General features: G+C 50.1%; 2 protein-coding genes across 6 annotated transcripts in view; one reads left to right on the top strand and one right to left on the bottom strand.

Annotated features, from left to right (window-relative positions):
• The window catches only part of LOC135918024 (uncharacterized), a 474,504-nt gene that overhangs the window by 235,664 nt on the left and 221,810 nt on the right, over positions 1 to 17,030 (top strand). For 2 of the 4 annotated variants that reach the window (XM_065451696.2, XM_070521484.1), the window contains exon 3: positions 14,175 to 14,259. In XM_065451696.2, the coding sequence (XP_065307768.2) occupies positions 14,175 to 14,259 (85 nt within the window). Of the gene's footprint in view, positions 1 to 14,147; positions 14,260 to 17,030 lie in introns of all 4 variants that reach the window. The other 2 variants (XM_065451695.2, XM_065451694.2) reach the window with 1 other exon arrangement.
• The window catches only part of LOC135918026 (uncharacterized), a 194,978-nt gene that overhangs the window by 165,631 nt on the left and 12,317 nt on the right, over positions 1 to 17,030 (bottom strand). The window lies entirely within an intron of this gene.

Genomic DNA, 17,030 nt, shown 5'->3' with positions numbered 1-17,030 from the left:
ATCACCGTTGTACTCGGGGATGGCGGACGCGGTATCGTTCGTAGACTGAATCAGCACGGGCAGAGCTGGCGCGGACATTCTCGACAACGCTTCCGTCATCTGCAGCTGCGCGCGTGCGAACATGGCCACGATTTCAGTCATGCTTGGCGTACCTTCTGGAGCTGTGGCGGTGGTGTTCTCCGGCGAAGGCTGTGGAGGTGCGCCACGGTTGACTTCTGTAGGCCGTTGGTTCGCTGCCGTAGCGGGGGCTTGGATCCCGTCGAAACGTTGGGAGCCCGTTTCGTCCCCAGCTTGCGCCTGCGTTGGCTTCGGTGCCGCCGTTGTGTCACTCGTAGCGTGTGACCCGCGTTGCTGGGTTAGAAGCCGTCGCAGTTGGTCAACCTCTGCACGCAGACTCTCGATCGTAGCCGGCGCCCTTGAGTCCGCCTTTTCGTGGTCGTCGCCGTCAGCTTCGGTCTGGAGGCGAGTGTTGTCGTCTTGGAGACGGGTCACGAGATCGTCCTTGCGGCCGCTGCACGGAAGTCCACGCATTCTCAGCTCGTCAGTCAGCTGTTGCTTTTTCAGGGCGCTCAGAACTTCGCCGACAGTTGATTTCATCGGTGAATAGATGAATGTCGACTCCGAGCTCACCGATGGCGTTCTGCTGGGCTCCGTGGTGGCCGCTTGTTCTTCGTTCGGGAAAGACGCGTCTGCAGATCCTGTCGACTGCGCCATGACAGCAAAATGAAAAAGGATGGATTCTTTCTCAAATGCAAACTGTTTATTATCTGCAGAGCGTCGGCGTGAAGCGTGTTGCTGCCTTCCTCGGCCGCGTCTCTCGTGTGTCTCTCCGTGCCGTCTCGTGCTCGGCTGACCTCCGGCTCTTCTCTCTCGCCTCGCTCGAACCCCCGTGTCTACTCGTGGGTCTCTTCTTACAGTCCCAGGAACTATGGCAGGGCATCGGTGCGATGAGTCTTTCCTCGTGTTTACTCAAGGGTCTCTCGCGGGGAGCAAAGTACCATGCGGGGCGTCTCGTGATCTACGGGATTGCGGCGGTGGTGCTCACTGCCTGACAGGTCGGCGTAAAATGCGTGACGGCTAAGTTACGAGAGTGCGCGCCGCTCACACTGTGTATCGTCCGTGAGGTTGAGTGCGCCCAGGTGGGATGTACTTTTGACATAAGGTATTCTTAACATGGTCCTGGCCATGCATCTTGCTTTGTGTGAATAAAAGCTTGGTGAGGCGTTCTTGTTGATATCAGCAGGTGGCGGTGCTATCAAGCAAATGTTTGAGAAACTTCCACGAGCGGGTGTGGTGGAGTTGCCCGTCTAGAGAGTTACAGAGCTCTGTCCATTGCTGTTGACTTAGAACGCGGCAATGCGCTTCAATTTTTTTGTTGAGAAGTGCGACCTTCCGTCTGAGTCTTCTATTGAGCCGTTGTCCCTTCCACGTAGAGAGGATGAATGTTTTGGCCTCGATAAGGTGGGCGAGTCTGCTGTCCATGCGCTCAGTCTGGGCATCTGTCGTGATAGTGTGGGTGGCCGATTTAGTACCAGACTGTAGATCGCATGACCATGATTCTATGTAGGTAATGGGAGTGCCCGTTGTTGCTGTTACACGGCCTTTACGGAACGCATCCCAGTCCAAGTAAAGTTCCTTGTTCTTATCGTAACCGCTTTAGGTGTGGGAGAGAAATTTCGATGATAGAGTGATCCCTCCCGAGGTCGTCTTGGGTGCTGCGCGAATGGGCGTTGTCTGCGTTTTTGGTGAAAGTGAGGTCTGGTGTCGTATCTCGTTCAGTGGAAGTGCCTAGGCGAGTGGGGAAAGCTGGGTCAGTAATGAGTGTAACCCCGAAATCATGGGAGTCTTACCATAAGTTACGACCTGCAGCAGAGCTGTGTCCGTAACCCCATCCTGTGTGCGGGAGATTGAAGTCGCCTCCGATGATAAGGGGGTTGCTGTCTTCGATGTTCAGGGCCTTCTTGAAGAGGGTTAGAAATCGGCGTTGAGATGGACTATTGTAGATATTGAGGATAAAGATTCTTTCCTTTCGTTTTCTGTGCGGGATGAGCTCAATAAAGAGGTGTTCGATGCGCCGATCGTGGAGATCGTGTGCGGTTGCGGTAATTCTTTTTCGAACGAGTGTGGAGACTCCGTGTGGAGCGTTCTTCGTGGTGAAAGGTTGATATCCGAGAAGGTTGACGGGAGTGTTGTGCGTTTCCTGGAGCAAGATTACGTCGGGTTGACATGAAGTAGCACGGAGGTGTTGACGGAGAACGGGTTGTTTATGGAGGTAGCCCCGGCAGTGCCACTGCCAGAACGTTGTGTCAGTATTAGTGTGGGCCATGATGAAGGATAGGGGATGCCACAGGTGGCAGGATGGCGGCAACGGTTCCTGTTGTGTCCATGGCTACGGCTTGAACGGTGGAAGCGGTTTGTGTGAAAAGGGTTTGAATATTAGCTTCCATGGCGGCGACTCTGTGCATAAGGGCGATTAGTGAATTGTGTAGAGTGTCTAGCGTGTTTTCTACCGTTCTTTACTAAAGGCCGAGACAAAAAGAAATTAACAACAGAAATTCCCAGAATTGTCTTCTAAAGCGTAAGCATTGTTTGACTCGCGTGTGACTTCGTTTTGCTTAGTATTGCTTACTTGAGTTTCCTAGCTTATGCACGTCTACCCATGGTCCTTCCGGTGGCAAAAAATTGGCAGTGCCTTAGCTCGGCTATGCCAGGATATGATAGCGACAGCTAAGGCTTAGCATGGTTAGCCTTGGTTAATCTTGGTTGCATGTCCAGATTAATTTGGTTGTCTAGCTATGTTGCGGCGTTTAGACAGTCGTTTGGCGCGCTGTTCGTCTGTTTTCTGGGCGATTCGTTTCCTCTTCATCTCGTTCCGATGTCGATTCCAGGCCTCCTCCTGCTTATCAGAATTGTCGCCGTCCATACTGCCGCCTCAACTGTAGTTGCGGCGCACGCGAGCTCTCCTTTTCAATCCTCCGACATGTTATCCGGCATGCGACGCAGCTGGTGAAGCGAGCGGAGGCAACGGCAACAACGAGGAACGCGTTGTGACGTCATACCAAACAGCGGCGGCGGAGAGGCGCGGCGCTGCGCAGCGGCGGAACACCTGTGGCTTGGTGCTACTAGTGGCGCATGCGCAGTAGTGACTAGGGAGCGAGACAGACATATCCGCGGCGAGGCGCGCGTTGTGACGTCATGTGCCTCCTCGGAGCACCGCCACGGCGAAATCGCAAGTTCGCGGCCAGTAAAGCTTTCGCTTTACTGATTCGTATCCTTTAGAGGAAAACTGTCAGATTTTCTCGCCGCATGCGACACGTTCAATGCAATTGTACCCACTGAGCCGGAACGCCGGGCGCGAGCGCACCTCGACGGAGCGCGCCTCTCCCATCACCCGCAGTACACCGGGTGAAGGGTGAGTGCACCGCCGCGATGCCAAGTCACCCTCGAGCTATAGCTCACGCTGTCTCTACTGCCCGAAGGTGCTGCAGTGGAACACGCACTTGTTGCGGCGGCGTCAAGCTGACCTCTAGGAGCGCCTCCTGCGGGGCGATTACGACGTACTCGCGTTGCAGGAAGTTGGTGTGCCGGCTGAGGCGCTCCGACTGCCCGGCTATATTGGATACTACAGCGTCGCGCGGCGGTGGCCACTGTCCGAGCGACCATACAGCCAGCCCAGCCCCCACCGGACGTTTCTCACAGGGCGCTCCCTTTGTGCAAGGGTGCGAAAGACTGTGAGCTCCCTACGCGCTATCTGTTCCGGAGTGCAACATGGATCCGTCCTAAACCCCTTCCTTTTCAACTTGGCACTTGCTTCTCTTCCTTCTGTTATCCCAGCAGACCTCCGTCATCATGTCTACATCTCAGTATACGCTGATGATGTAGCTCTGTGGATTCGGAGTCCCACTAGAAGCCTTGCAGCCGTTCGGTCCTGCTTGCAGCGAGCCCTGGACGAAGTTGTTTCCTACTTCCAGACACTGGGCCTCTCCGCATCGTGCTCAAAGACAGAGGCCCTTCTCGTCCACCCTAGCGTGGCCGTACGCCAGCGAACAGTCAGGATGGTGTTGGGTGGCAACCGGATACCATGGAAGCGGGTTGTTACCTACTTGGGCATGCAGATTGGTCACTGGCTCTCGTGGGCATCGGCTACCAAGGCGCTCATCACTCAAGTGCAGAAGGTGCAAAAGGAGGTTGGCCGTCTGCTGCTCCGCGGCAGAAGATGGACACCACACTGGAGTACCGTCTATATGCCGCCGCGGCTACGTCAATGCTTCTTTATGCACTCCCTTTCGTGGCTCTCTCACGGGTTCCGGTAGACCACCTGGAGACCACCTGGATCGTGGTATCACGAAACATGGGTTTGCACTTGCATGTTTTACAATGCTGAGCCAAGGCTGAGCCATTGTAAAACATGCAAGTGCAAACCCATGTTTCGTGATACCACGATTTTGAAAAAGAGCCGTGACACCACCGCCTGAGAGTTATCGGAAGCATTCTTCATTCAGTCATTGGGGTCACAGTGTATTAGTGTGCCTTCCTTAACCTTGTACAGCGCTGAATTTGGTTTTTCGGATTCTGTCGCATGAGTGCGCTCTTGGGATCAGATGTTGGTGGCTCCACCGCATGGTGCTCACTGCGCATGTTCCTCTGGTTTGAGCGGTCTATAAAGGAGTGACGCAATAAAATGATGTCAGTTGAGAGTAGCGCCTTGTCCTGTCGTCGTTCTTGTGTTTGTCGTTCTGCGCTAAACAAAGTATTCATGGATTCGCACCAACTAGCCCGCCAACGCATTATACCAAGGTGTTTGCGGATTAAAAATGATGACGCGATTAGGAATGTACTTTTCACTTAATAGGCGTACCTGGTCTAAAATATATCCCAGTTTGACTGGACTGAACGGTTATCAAAATCAATAAAGATGTTGGAATTAATGGCGAAAGTTCAATGTCAGGAGCTTTAAAGTTGACTTTCTTGTAATCACGTATAACTTTCTTAAATTTTGTCCTTTTGGGAGAGCAGAGATGTATACGAAATGTTAGTAAGGAATGGTCACTAATACCAGGTAAGTATGTTATAGAGGAAGCTAGATCTGAACGATTAGTCAGGATTAAATCAAGCGTGTTTGCCATGTTGGTTGATAATCTGATAGGCTGAGTCACAAGCTGGGAAAATGAAAACAGGGTACATAATGCGCATGAATATTTAGCCTGAGCAGAAAAAGGCTTTATGCTGGGTGGGTGTGTATTCCATATTGGATTAGGAAAATTAATATCGCCGAGTAAGAATAACGGTGAAGTGGAAAAACGCGACAAAGTTAGATTAATAGCATTGTGCAAGTCTTCCGTGAAAGTGGCAGATGACGAGGGGGAGCGGTAGCAAATGCCGGGGATGGGGCTCTTGCATTGCCCAGGGAGCGCTGCGAAAAAGGTGCTAAAAAGCGCCCTCTATCCTAAAATGGGTCGTACCAAGCTCGGTCGTCTGCTTCGGAGGAGGAGGAGGAGTCGATTTTAATGAAGAGAAAGGAGGAGAGGTCGGCCTGGAGAGCGTGTCTCTAGCCTGCTACTCCTCACTGGGGAATGGGGAAGTGGGAAATACAGGGAAAGGTAGGTGGCGGATGATTATGATATGGTACAATGACATACTATATACACGTTGTCCAATATGCGGATGCGCAGTGGAGACGCACTACACTAAGAGTAATCTTGTCCTTACAAAAGGTAATCTTGCCACGTCTGCTTCGGAAAGCACGTTTACAATATGGACCCGCCACTTTCGGATGTGTTGTAGCACGGCCTGCAGCGAATATCGGGCGCCGAAGATTTTTTTCAGGGGTGGCACGCTGCGTAAAGGCAAGAAATTATGCAGCGCCAAATACGTGTACGCCGTTCAAGAATTAGGCGGCGAAGTTTTAGCACGGTGTCAATCGCAAGTGAAGCGAGTCGCGTACGAAGTGGAATACAGGTTAGGTTTGCACGCTAGCTGCTAGGTTCAGGCGCACAAACGCGAGAAAATGCGTGCTATAAATGAATCCACCGCAGCGATAAGCAGACATCATGTGTACGGAACTGCTCGAGCACACGACGGTACGCGCCGCGATGTACGAACTGCTCGAGCGCACGATATCGTATGCGCCGCGACGACAGCGGTCTTTCGACATGCCGCGAAACGGCGGGCCTCCTGCAATCTTTGTTGACTGCATGCCGCTAAACAAGTAGTTATGCCTGCGTTGTAGTATCGGCCATCTGTCCCTTTTAGTAACTGGTAATAACTGATGCAATGCATATGCGCTCGCACGTAGTATACGTGCGAATCGTGCTGCAGCGCGAGCTCGTGCGCTGCTCGCTTGATGTAGCTTTTAATGACAGCGCTCGAACATCGATGTGCTGCAATCAATACTGCCTCGCTGCGCTGCCTCAACGTGCTGGCTTGAGATCAAGGATGAGCGCATTTAACTCTCTTAACCTGTGCTGCTCGTAGTGGAGTAGTGAATTGTCATCGAATGAGCCCGACCATTTGTGCCCATTTGTACACATCTGGTCACTTCACCACTTCGCATCGGTCGAATTGTTAATTGTCGCTGTGGCCGGGTCTCTAATCGTAAATTACCAGCCATGCCTGCTGCTATGTCGGTCTGCTGTCGGTGCAAAAGACCGAAATTTAGAACGCAGATAATCAAGCAAGCTTCAAGACAGGCGAATCGGTCAGCATGGCGCGAAGTTTCGCTTACTCAGCGCGACGAACTGCAGCGATGCAGCGCGCCCGACGCTCCACTTCGTGAGGCCTTGAAGGAAAACAGTAGAATCTGATGTTGGGGATTCAGGCCTTCTTGTTCATGGCAGCCCACGACGCAGAAGTAATAGAGAGTTTTAGCCCAGCGGGTTTACGGCCAGCGGAGTGGAGCGGGCGAGCGGAGAGGTGACTGCGCATGCGCACCACGCTGAGGCGGCCAGCGGTTTTACGGAGCAGCGTTTACGCCCGCCGGAAAGCACTCCCAGGAGTTACGGAGTCGCCATCTATCGGAAGCGCCTCGCTGGCGTAGTATGAGGGATCACGCGGCACGCTCTTCATAGGTTTTGCTGTGAGCGGTCACTGAAAACACCACGCGCGAGCTCTCCCGGACATTTTTGTAAGTACTTTCGAAACGAGAGAAGTTTCTTAGTGTCTAAATAATAATCTTGGGCAAACTGAAAGCACACAATCGTTTACAGACGCTATCTCTTTACCGAATACGTACAGTGAACGCCACTGCGCGCGGTTGCCGCGATGGAGTCTCCCGAACCGGCTTCTTGCGTGAAAGGTAGGTAAACGCCGAGAGCAAACTATGTGAAATAGGTTCTTATACTGTTTGTATAACTAAATGGAGCGTAATAGAACGAAGCCTCAATGCAGCGATCGCGCAGATTCGCAGCGACCGACTGCGCGTCTTCATGCTTGTCCGCGCACTGTTTCGATTTCTCCGCACGCGCGTTTTCTCACCGTGCCATGAGCTTTAGGCCACAGAATATGAGCATTTGACAGTATACAAGCAACCATTGTTGCGTGGGCGCTATCAGAGCTGTTCAAAAATAATTTCATTGTAGAGACTTCGACGCCTACGGGGACTGTAATGTGCCGTCGCGACGATTCAGTCTTTCTTTCTTCTAAATTCTTTGACCTTTCAATATTATTCCTCGAGTTGCGTCGCACTGTATGTTTATCGGTGTTCTCAGCGTGCAATTTCCCGCTGCTCCTTTTTTGTAATCCAGTGCATTAATTCATAAGACAAACATGACCATATGCCATGCTTTTTTTTAAATGTGCTTCTAACCGCTGCCTTTCCACTCCACTGAACTTGCCAGTATCTATAGCATCGACAAGTTCATAGACCAAACCGTCATGAGATTAGTCGGGCAGCGGACTCGGGCGAGCGTCTCAATGCGCGTTTTCAGAACATCGCAGACCGGGCGCCGTAGCAGAAATCTTCCTCGCGTCTGTGCTTGCTGCATACCCGAGTTGTAGCCGATGACTGTTTGCCGGTTTTATGTTTCGCGAGCCAAGCTTCACGCAGCGTCTTGTCCTGCGGCTACGTGTGAATAAGGCTGACACCGACCTCCGTTACGTGCGTCCGGCCCTGCGGCACCGAGCAGTAGCCGACCATGTTGCGCGCCTTCAAAGGCAGCCACTACCGATTGTAGTGCTTTGAAGCGTTGTGAAGGAGACACTCGAAGCGGGGAAATTTCGCCTCTAAATGAGGACCGTAGCGTACGAGGGAATTTAAACTCGTTTTCAGCTCGCTTCGGCGCGCCCGAAGCAGCCGACGCGGCCGCTATGTCCACGTGATCCCTCCTAGCACGTCACGCCGACGGTGGCGCCAGCTTTTCCAGTGGTGGAGCTCGAGGCCATATTGCGCGCGAGCGTGCGTAAGGGCGCGCGGGCGTGTATGGGAAATGCAAGACGGCAGACGCGAACATGAACGCCGGCAGTTCTGCATCGAAGACGGCGACTGCCGCGCTGACCCGTACATTAATACTTGTAGCGTTCCTACTTAAAGGACACAGTAAACGTAAAGCATTGCTGTGGAACTGGCGTCCATCTTGTCTACATTTTATTCTCACTTCCTTCTCTTCTCCTGAACCCAGACTCCTGCGCTTCTTCATCTTCTATTCCAAGGCTCATACCGCTTCACCCTTCCAGGTTTCTTTTGCTAACCCCTCCTGGGGTAATACTTGAAAACGTTTCCAATCGAAGCACATTCAACTGAGCCACGTTCGCCAATGTACCACACAGTCTTCAATATTCCTTTCTGAGTGGCCGTCTTTGTCACAGAGTAAGGACCATAAAATTTGGCATTGGATTCTCTTACTCCTTTCCTAACTAGAATGAGGTCGGTGACTTGAATGTCTGGAATATCTGAGCAATGTCTCTTGTCAAAATGTTTTTTCATTCGTTTACGGTACCTCTCCTCCTGCGATTTCTGTTTCCTTTCCTCGACGATCTGGAGATTTTCTAACAGCCCAAGTTCATGGTCCGCCTGAAGAATAGGGGTTTCTCCTGAAGAAGCGAATTGCGGGCTGCATCCCAAGCCGCTGGTGTAGGAGCGATTGTGATGTCTTACAGCTGCTTCTAAAGAGCATTTCCAACCACCAGGGAAACTATCGTACATCCTGATGTATTGTTTAACATCTCGTATAGCACGCTCTGCAAGCCCATTCGCTGCGGGATGGTATGGCGCACAGAACTGGATTGATATATTATGGTCTCGAGCCCATCTTGCTAGCTTTTCGCTCTTGAACGCTGGACCGTTGTCACATACAATTGTCTTGGTTGTCCTAAACATATCCCGTTCGAGAAGGGCGATGACACTATTCGCATCTTCTTTTCCTGCCCGTGCCGCGACCATCCTGGTGCATTCATCTATGGCCAGAAGAAAAGCTTGCGTTTTTCGGACTCCTTCTCGTTCCTTATTTAGCTCGGCGAAATCCAGGTGTATAACTTCAAAAGGCACGTTTGAGTGGCAAGGTATTATCATGGCGTCCGTAGGCTGCTTATATTTCACTTTGTTGATTTGACAAATGTGGCATGAACGAACGTATCGATTGACGTCGTCTTTCATGTGAGGCCACGTAAATCTCTTGACTAGCTTGTTGTAGGTGCGCCAAAATCCGTCGTGTCCTCCAGATTCTGGGCTATCGTGGTACAAATAAAGCACCCTGGAAACCAGCGTTGGCGGGACTTGATAGCGACCTTCCCTAAAAATCAATTGTTCAGTGCCTTCCCACAATTTAATTTCATTGATTTCTGCCGATTGTTCGTTGTTGGCCTGTATCATCAGTCTAGACAATGCATTTGCATCAGTCAAAAGGGGTCCAGGTCTGTGGGAGATGGTGAAATCGAACTGCTGCAAATAGTTCACCCATCTGGCGATACGTCCCTTAGGTTGGGTCATATTCAAGAGATCAGTGAGGGCTTGGTGATCGGTGAACAAAGTAAACTTCGCACCTTCTAGGTACGTACGGAAGTACTGAATTGCTTTGAGGACTGCAAGAGCTTCCTTTTCAGTAGTGGTGTAGTTGACTTCAGGTGGCTTGAGGGTGTAGCTGTAGTAACCTACTACGTGTCGCTTTTCTCGGCCGGATGCTTCTGGACATTTCTGGTACAAGACTGCACCTGTCCCATAGTGTGAGGCGTCGGTATTCAGTTCAAAGGGTAAAGTGAAATCTGGTATGCGTAGAATAGGGTCAGCAGATATTCTGTGCACCAGATCACGGTAGACTCTCTCACATTCCTCATTCCACTCAAATGGAACTTCTTTCTGTGTTAGGCGCGTGAGGCATCTTGTTTTGATGGCAAAGTCTTTTATGAAGGGCCTGAAATGTCCTGCTAATCCCAAAAATACACGCAATGAGTGTACGTCATATGGTTTTACCAGTTGGGATATCCTCTCGACGGACTCTTGTTTCGTGCTTTTGGTAGTCCCATCAAAGACTCTTCCAAGAAACACCACTTTTCTTTGAAAGAACGCACTTTTCTTAAAATTAACCTTGAGGTGTGCCAAGCTCAAGGCATTTAATACCTGGGACAGGTGTGCCTGATGCTCCGTCTCTGTTTTGGAGAAGACGATAATATCGTCTATGTACACGTTACAAAAGACACCTAGGAAAGGCTTCAGGACTTCGTTCATAATCTTCTGGAACCATGCTGGTGAGTTTTTCCAGCCGAAAGGAAGCCGGTTATACTCGTACAGGTCGAAGGGCGTGATAAAAGCAGTGTACATTTTTGTTTCTTCGGTTAGCGGGATCTGCCAGAAACCTTTGCACAAGTCAATACGTGAAAAACATCGGCAACCACCTGTCTCATCTATAATCGTGTCTATCTTCGGCATGGGAAATGGTATAAGTTCTGTCTGTCGGTTGAGAACCCTGTAATCTGTGCACAGTCTGAAAGTTCCATCTTCTTTCGGCGCAATAGTTATGGGAGAGGCGAAGGGTGACACCGAAGGCCGGATTATATTGGCGTCTAGCATCTCCTGCAATTCCTTCTTCAACCATATCTTGCGCTCTCTTGACATGTTGTAAGGTGATTTTCGGATGACGGTCTTGTCGGTGAGTTCGAAAGGCACCTTGTGTGACGTCATCGCCGGTGGATAGCTTCCTATGCATACTAGTTCAGGATAGGTCGTTGCAATATCCTCCGCGCAATTGACAACTCGCAGGTTATCCTTTCTATCCGGCTGTGTCTCTTGCCTTGATAGTCCTTCCACTAAAACCGCATCGTCCCAGTATACGTTGATTTTTAGTTTCTTTATATCTGGTCTGGATAGCAGAAAGTCATACGTCACCCCCTCAATCACCAGTACTTCACTCGCTATTTCATGACCTTGGAACTCTATGTTTACTGAGGCCCACTGATTATGCATTGTCACTTTTCCATCGTAGCCTTGCACCCGTAGTACTCTTCCACTATGCAGGTGACTTGCATCTACCAGCTTGGCATTTATTATAGACACAGAAGCACCGCTGTCAACCAAAGCCATCATGTGTCTGTTTCCCACTTTCACAGGGATGTGAAGTAGGCTAGAGCAAGTTAAATAAACAGTCTCAGTTGTGGTCATCGGGTCGGACTGATCACCCTTGTTTATCAGTTTTTTGTCGTCGGAGCCTCTTCAGCGTCCGAAAGTAGGGGAACAGGGTCGCTGTCGATGTTATGCACCCGACCTCTGGGAGCGCGCCAACCCAAGCTCTCTGTGCCGCCTGCAAGGCGGCGCGGTTCTCGCTGATTACGGGTTGACCAATCCGTGCCGGACCGTGTGAAGTGACCGCTTGAGCTAGCGTTTATATTTTCTTCTGAAGTAAATGATATGTCGTGAAGGCACTCCAGGAGCCCGTCCATAGTTTTAGGTAACCGTAGTTGCACTTGCTTCAGGACTTGCGCGTGCAGTCCGTGCATTATTATGCTACTACGGCAGACGGAGGAAGCATAGGCTCGGCCAGCTTTAAAAGGCGGCATTTGTCAAAGAAATACTCTACGAGGGAGCCTTGCTTGAATTTGAAATTAAGCGCGGCGTCCCACCTTTGCACTGGGTTGCTTCGGAATGTCGTCAAGAATTTTTCTTTCCACTGATTCCAAGAGTTGCCAGCCTCTTCAATAATGTGCAAATCATACCACTTCCGTGCAACACCGCTTAAGTGACTACGCATGTTAGTAATCTTGTCCTCATTAGAGTGCCAGTTGTTCTTTCCAGCGGCATATTCATAGAATTCAAGCCAACCTTCTGGACTTGATGACATGCCGTCGAATGCATCAGGTTCTACAAATTTAGTCACTGGCTTCTCAGCATTTAAAGAGCTTATAAGCGATGTCACCAGCTGGTTTTGTTGCGAAATCTGTTCTTGTTGTAGCCGAAGTGCTTTCAAAACGAGGCTCACCTCTTCCGTCGACGACTGTGATCCAGAGTCCTTCCGACGCATCGGTTGAAGAACTAATTCGTCGAAGATCACCAGAGGCAAGTTCACGTTCACAGCACCCTTCCGACGTAGTTCATCAGGGTCCATGGAAGCCTTCTCTAAAACCAGGTTCATGAGTTCTGCCGAGTTGAGTTCGCGAGGTAGTTCCACCGCTGGTTCATCTTCAGCTTGGTATCTCGAAAAGATGATCTTGTCCGCGGAGGTCTCCTCAAGGAAAAATCTCACCCACATGTTGGAGTTCGCTGTCGGCTGCGCCAAAATAATGTAGCGTTCCTACTTAAAGGACACAGTAAACGTAAAGCATTGCTGTGGAACTGGCGTCCATCTTGTCTACATTTTATTCTCACTTCCTTCTTCTCTTCTCCTGAACCCAGACTCCTGCGCTTCTTCATCTTCTATTCCAAGGCTCATACTGCTTCAATACTCAGTACATTATTAACAAATAATGCACTGAGAACATGTAATATATCTTTATTCACCACTTCTTGCATAATAAAAGCAAGCGTAATTCAATTTCATTTCTCAGTAACTCCTATTCGAACCACTAGGTGGGGCAGCAGAGCTGCCCGCTCTTTACTCCGCTTGAGCGGGTGATCCGCTGGGCTAAAATTCTTTTTTCGCGAGCCGCCCCGCTGGCGCAACGGTGGAGACCGCTCCGCTCCGCTGGCCGTAAACCCGCTGGGCTAAAACTCTCTAATGACGGTGACGCCTTTTCGAGGCTGGGCTAGGTCTCTCCGGATCGGCGTCACCGATTCCGTCTGCTCCCAGCATTACGTCCCACGGCACACGGAGAGTCCGTTTTCGTTAAACTATAGGCTGCGGCGAGCTCGCAGCGTGGTCGGCGTGGTCTGTGAGAAGTGACGAGCCTTTTCGCACTCGCAACAGGGCATAAAATAGTGCGAATCGACGCAAAACTCGGCCTAAAACGTGCTTTGCCACAGCCAGGGCTCAATACGACCCAAGCTGGTACGACCCAGATGTCGTTTCCCGCGCCGCCACCGGGCGCCGCTACTATACCTCAAACTCCAGCGCAAGACGCCCATTATGTTAGTGTGACTGGGAGTTAGGCAAGCTCACGTGGTTTCAAGCTCAGTGTTAATATTTACATGAAATGACGGAATGTCGTTAGAAATTGCGAGAAGGACGCCTCCTCCCCGTCGTGCACATCTGCCACAGCGGTAGATAGTGAAATTGCAGGCGCCACAGATGGCATCACAATCGCGCACATGTGCAGCTACCGGTTTGAAGGTTATCGCGAAAGCGTCGACAGGAACAGTGCCACGGCCCAGATTCCTATTTCGAGGAGAGGGAGGGATGAGTCAGGCATAAAGGAGGGAGCGAGAAAGGGAGAGGGCTTCAATCAGGCGAGCTTCCCTTACTCTTTTTGCTGTTCCTTAAGCTGCGGTCACTCCCGTCTGAGCAAGGCGCTTTTCTCTCTCTCTCTCTCTCTCTCTTTTTTTTTTTTTGCTTCAAGGAACAGGCCGTCATGGTATTGCGGCAACGTATTCTTCGGTATTACAAGCAGAGGGAACAGGTGGCGAGTTCGTCGCGGGAGTGATTGTTGTAGCATGGAACAGCCAACGAGGCAGAGGACACTGCGAAATCTTGATTTTCACTGTTCTGAAACGGGCCGCTTGGCTGGTCGACGCTCGCGCGATAACCTTCAGGTCGCGCTAGACTGTACCTTAGCTGTCGCCGTTTCCTCAGTGTTTACAGTGGATGACGCCCGTGCAGCTCAAGCAAACCGGCGTTTCGGCGGATATCGCAGACGGTGACTGGGTGGACGACATAAAGCCTTGGCCACAGCTTCAGAGGACATGTAAGCGCTTTCGGAGCTCATTACGCGTTGTCCAAACGGTGCAAGCACACATACGGTGCTTGAACTGGAAGCGGGGCTAGAGATGTATTTAAAGCTGTCGAAGCTTTCCGATTGTGAACCAAATCAGGACCAGCATGTTTCTCTATTTGTTTTCTTTGGCAAAGACTTTCGAGATGCGGCTTGCCACGTTTCTGACTCATTAACGTTCCTCACTGCGGGCACTATCTGGTTATTTATTAAGGCGAAAGCCTTAATTGTGTGGCTCATAACCCCGATGGTATGGAAAACGCGCTGTGCGGTGCAGAAAGTCATGGTGAGCTCGCCTCGCGCAGGCACGCTCTCGTGCCAGTGCTCGCGCCTTCGTATTTTTCCACAGCTGGCTCCGATGCCGCTCATCATTCCAAAAAAAAAGGCAATGTAAATTAAGATAGAGTTAATTCAGACACTCGAACCTACGACCTTGTGTGGGAGTGAAACCCTCGAGCTTGTTTGGAAGTCGAACCCACGACCTTTGGTGTTAAGGTGAAGTTAATTGAGGCACATTTAATAAAGATAGCGTCAATTAGGGCACACAAACCCACGACCTTTGGTGGGAGAAAACAAGTAATGAGAAATAACAACGCATTCGAATGAGAATGTTAGGTGATTTAATGAATGTCTCCTGAGCGCGCAGGCGTTTGCCTTCACCTTCTTCGGCGTATGCTAAAGTGGCTGTCAATTCTTTTCTGCCTAATCGCTCACGGATGTGCTCAGTTGCGATAGCTTAATTCTTTCTGCGCACAAGGATTCGAAGGTAGATTCTCTGTACTTCGTAATAGCCTGTAGCAAATACGCATTATTGCAAGGCGCTCTCTGTGGACCGTAACGAAACGTTCAGCTTCGGATATTCGTGTGCATTCGGTGTATAAGCCGTCACCCAGGGATCGCGCATTGCTTCAAGAGTACGATCATTCACTCATTAAGGCGAAGCTTTATATGTCTTACTGATTCGTCCGTCAGCGCCGACAACTCACTGCAGCAAAGCCAACTTACACATCTACGTAGAACACTACAGTTTACATTCGCAGTACCGCGCCAGCGTCGACTGGCAGGCTGGTCAGTGCCTGATAACGGCGCGCGCGCCAGCGTCGACTGGCAGGCTGGTCAGTGCCTGATAACGGCGCGAAGCGACGAGCTCAGCAAGAGTAGCGCATGCGCAACAAGTTCACTGGAAGCGCAAGTTGCGTCTGCAAGGCATGACACCGCCCCTGTCGCATTTAACTGAACTTCCCTGCTTATCGGAGACAGCAAGTGCGCTTGAACACGGTCTGGTCTTAGGACCTGGAAGAAAAAAAATCAAAGCCCCTTTCTTAAAGAAAGATGATTGAACGCCACGCTACCTAGACGAACTGAATATATCTGCACTGCAGTGGCGTAGCCAGAAATTTCGTTCGTGGGGGGCTCACTTCTCAGCTCGGCCTCCTCCTTATAGAATTAGTCGAGGGAACAATGTATGTGTGTACATATATATATATATATATATATATATATATATATATATATATATATATATATATATATATATATATATATATATATATATATCTGTCATTCAACAACCTTGTTTACATTTTCGTACACATGCAACGACCAGGGGAAGATCTCTACGACGCTGTCCTTTGTTAGAATTATTGCGCAGGAGCAGACCGGTTGTGTATTGCGAATAATTGCTCCGAAATTATAGTCACAACAAAGAGCACATGTAAAAAGCAGGGGTTCTACAAAATATACGAGGGTGAGTCCAATGAAAGTGAGCCAATGCGAATATATGACAAACGGGGTACTTTATTTAAAGGTAGTCACCATGAGTATTTAGACACTTGTCCTACTAACGAGTCGCGTAATTCCCGTCTCATAAGACTCCTTGGGTTGCTGCCTCAAAAATCTGCAAATGATTACACGTCATCTTCCGACACGAATCTGGTTGCCTTGAGCAGTTTTTTCAAATTTTACCAAATGTGGAAGACGCAAGGCAACAGGTCTGGGCTGCATGAGGGATGTTGCAGCATTTCCCATTTGAACTTAGCCAGTTTTGTATTAACCACATCAGCGACGTGGGAACGGGCAACGTCGTCAAGCAGGATGTTCCCAATGCTCAATTTTCCACATCGTTTGTTCTTGATTGCGACACGCAGCCGATCCGACCTTTCACAATATCTGAAATGATTTAGAGTCTCTCCAGGTTTAGAAAATTGGATCAATAATGACCCCTAACGATCTAAAAAGAAGTCAACACTCTTCTGGCAAAAATGACGGCCTTAGTTTTCCTTGGAAGTGGTGAATTCAAATGTTTCCACTGTAAGCTTTGCCGTAGTGTTTCAGGCTAGTAGTAGCGGCACCATGAGTCATCCCCGGTCACAATTGCAGACAAAAAGTCGTCACCCTGATCTGGTGTTCTTTGACGTGCACTTAAATCTAAGTACACGGGTGTTTTCGCCTCCATCAAAATGCAGCCGCCGTGACCGGGATTCGATCCCGCGACCTCGTGCTCAGCAGCCCAACAGCATAGCCACTGAGCAACCACGGCCTTTTCAATTGTGTTGGGGGTGATTGCACGGTGGCTTTGGCCCGGCCATGGATCGTCTTTGTAACTTTCATGTCCTTCTTTGAACAGTTTGCTACAACGCTTCACAGTGGCCAATTAAACGCAATGTTCCACGCATACGGCAGCCATACGGCGAATAATTTCTTTTTGGGAAACATCTTCATTTGTCAAAAACCTCACGATACCA

The sequence above is a fragment of the Dermacentor albipictus genome, chromosome 7 (genome assembly GCF_038994185.2).
Source record: "Dermacentor albipictus isolate Rhodes 1998 colony chromosome 7, USDA_Dalb.pri_finalv2, whole genome shotgun sequence".
Lineage (NCBI taxonomy): Eukaryota > Metazoa > Arthropoda > Arachnida > Ixodida > Ixodidae > Dermacentor > Dermacentor albipictus.
This window is presented reverse-complemented; position numbering and strand designations above follow the sequence as displayed.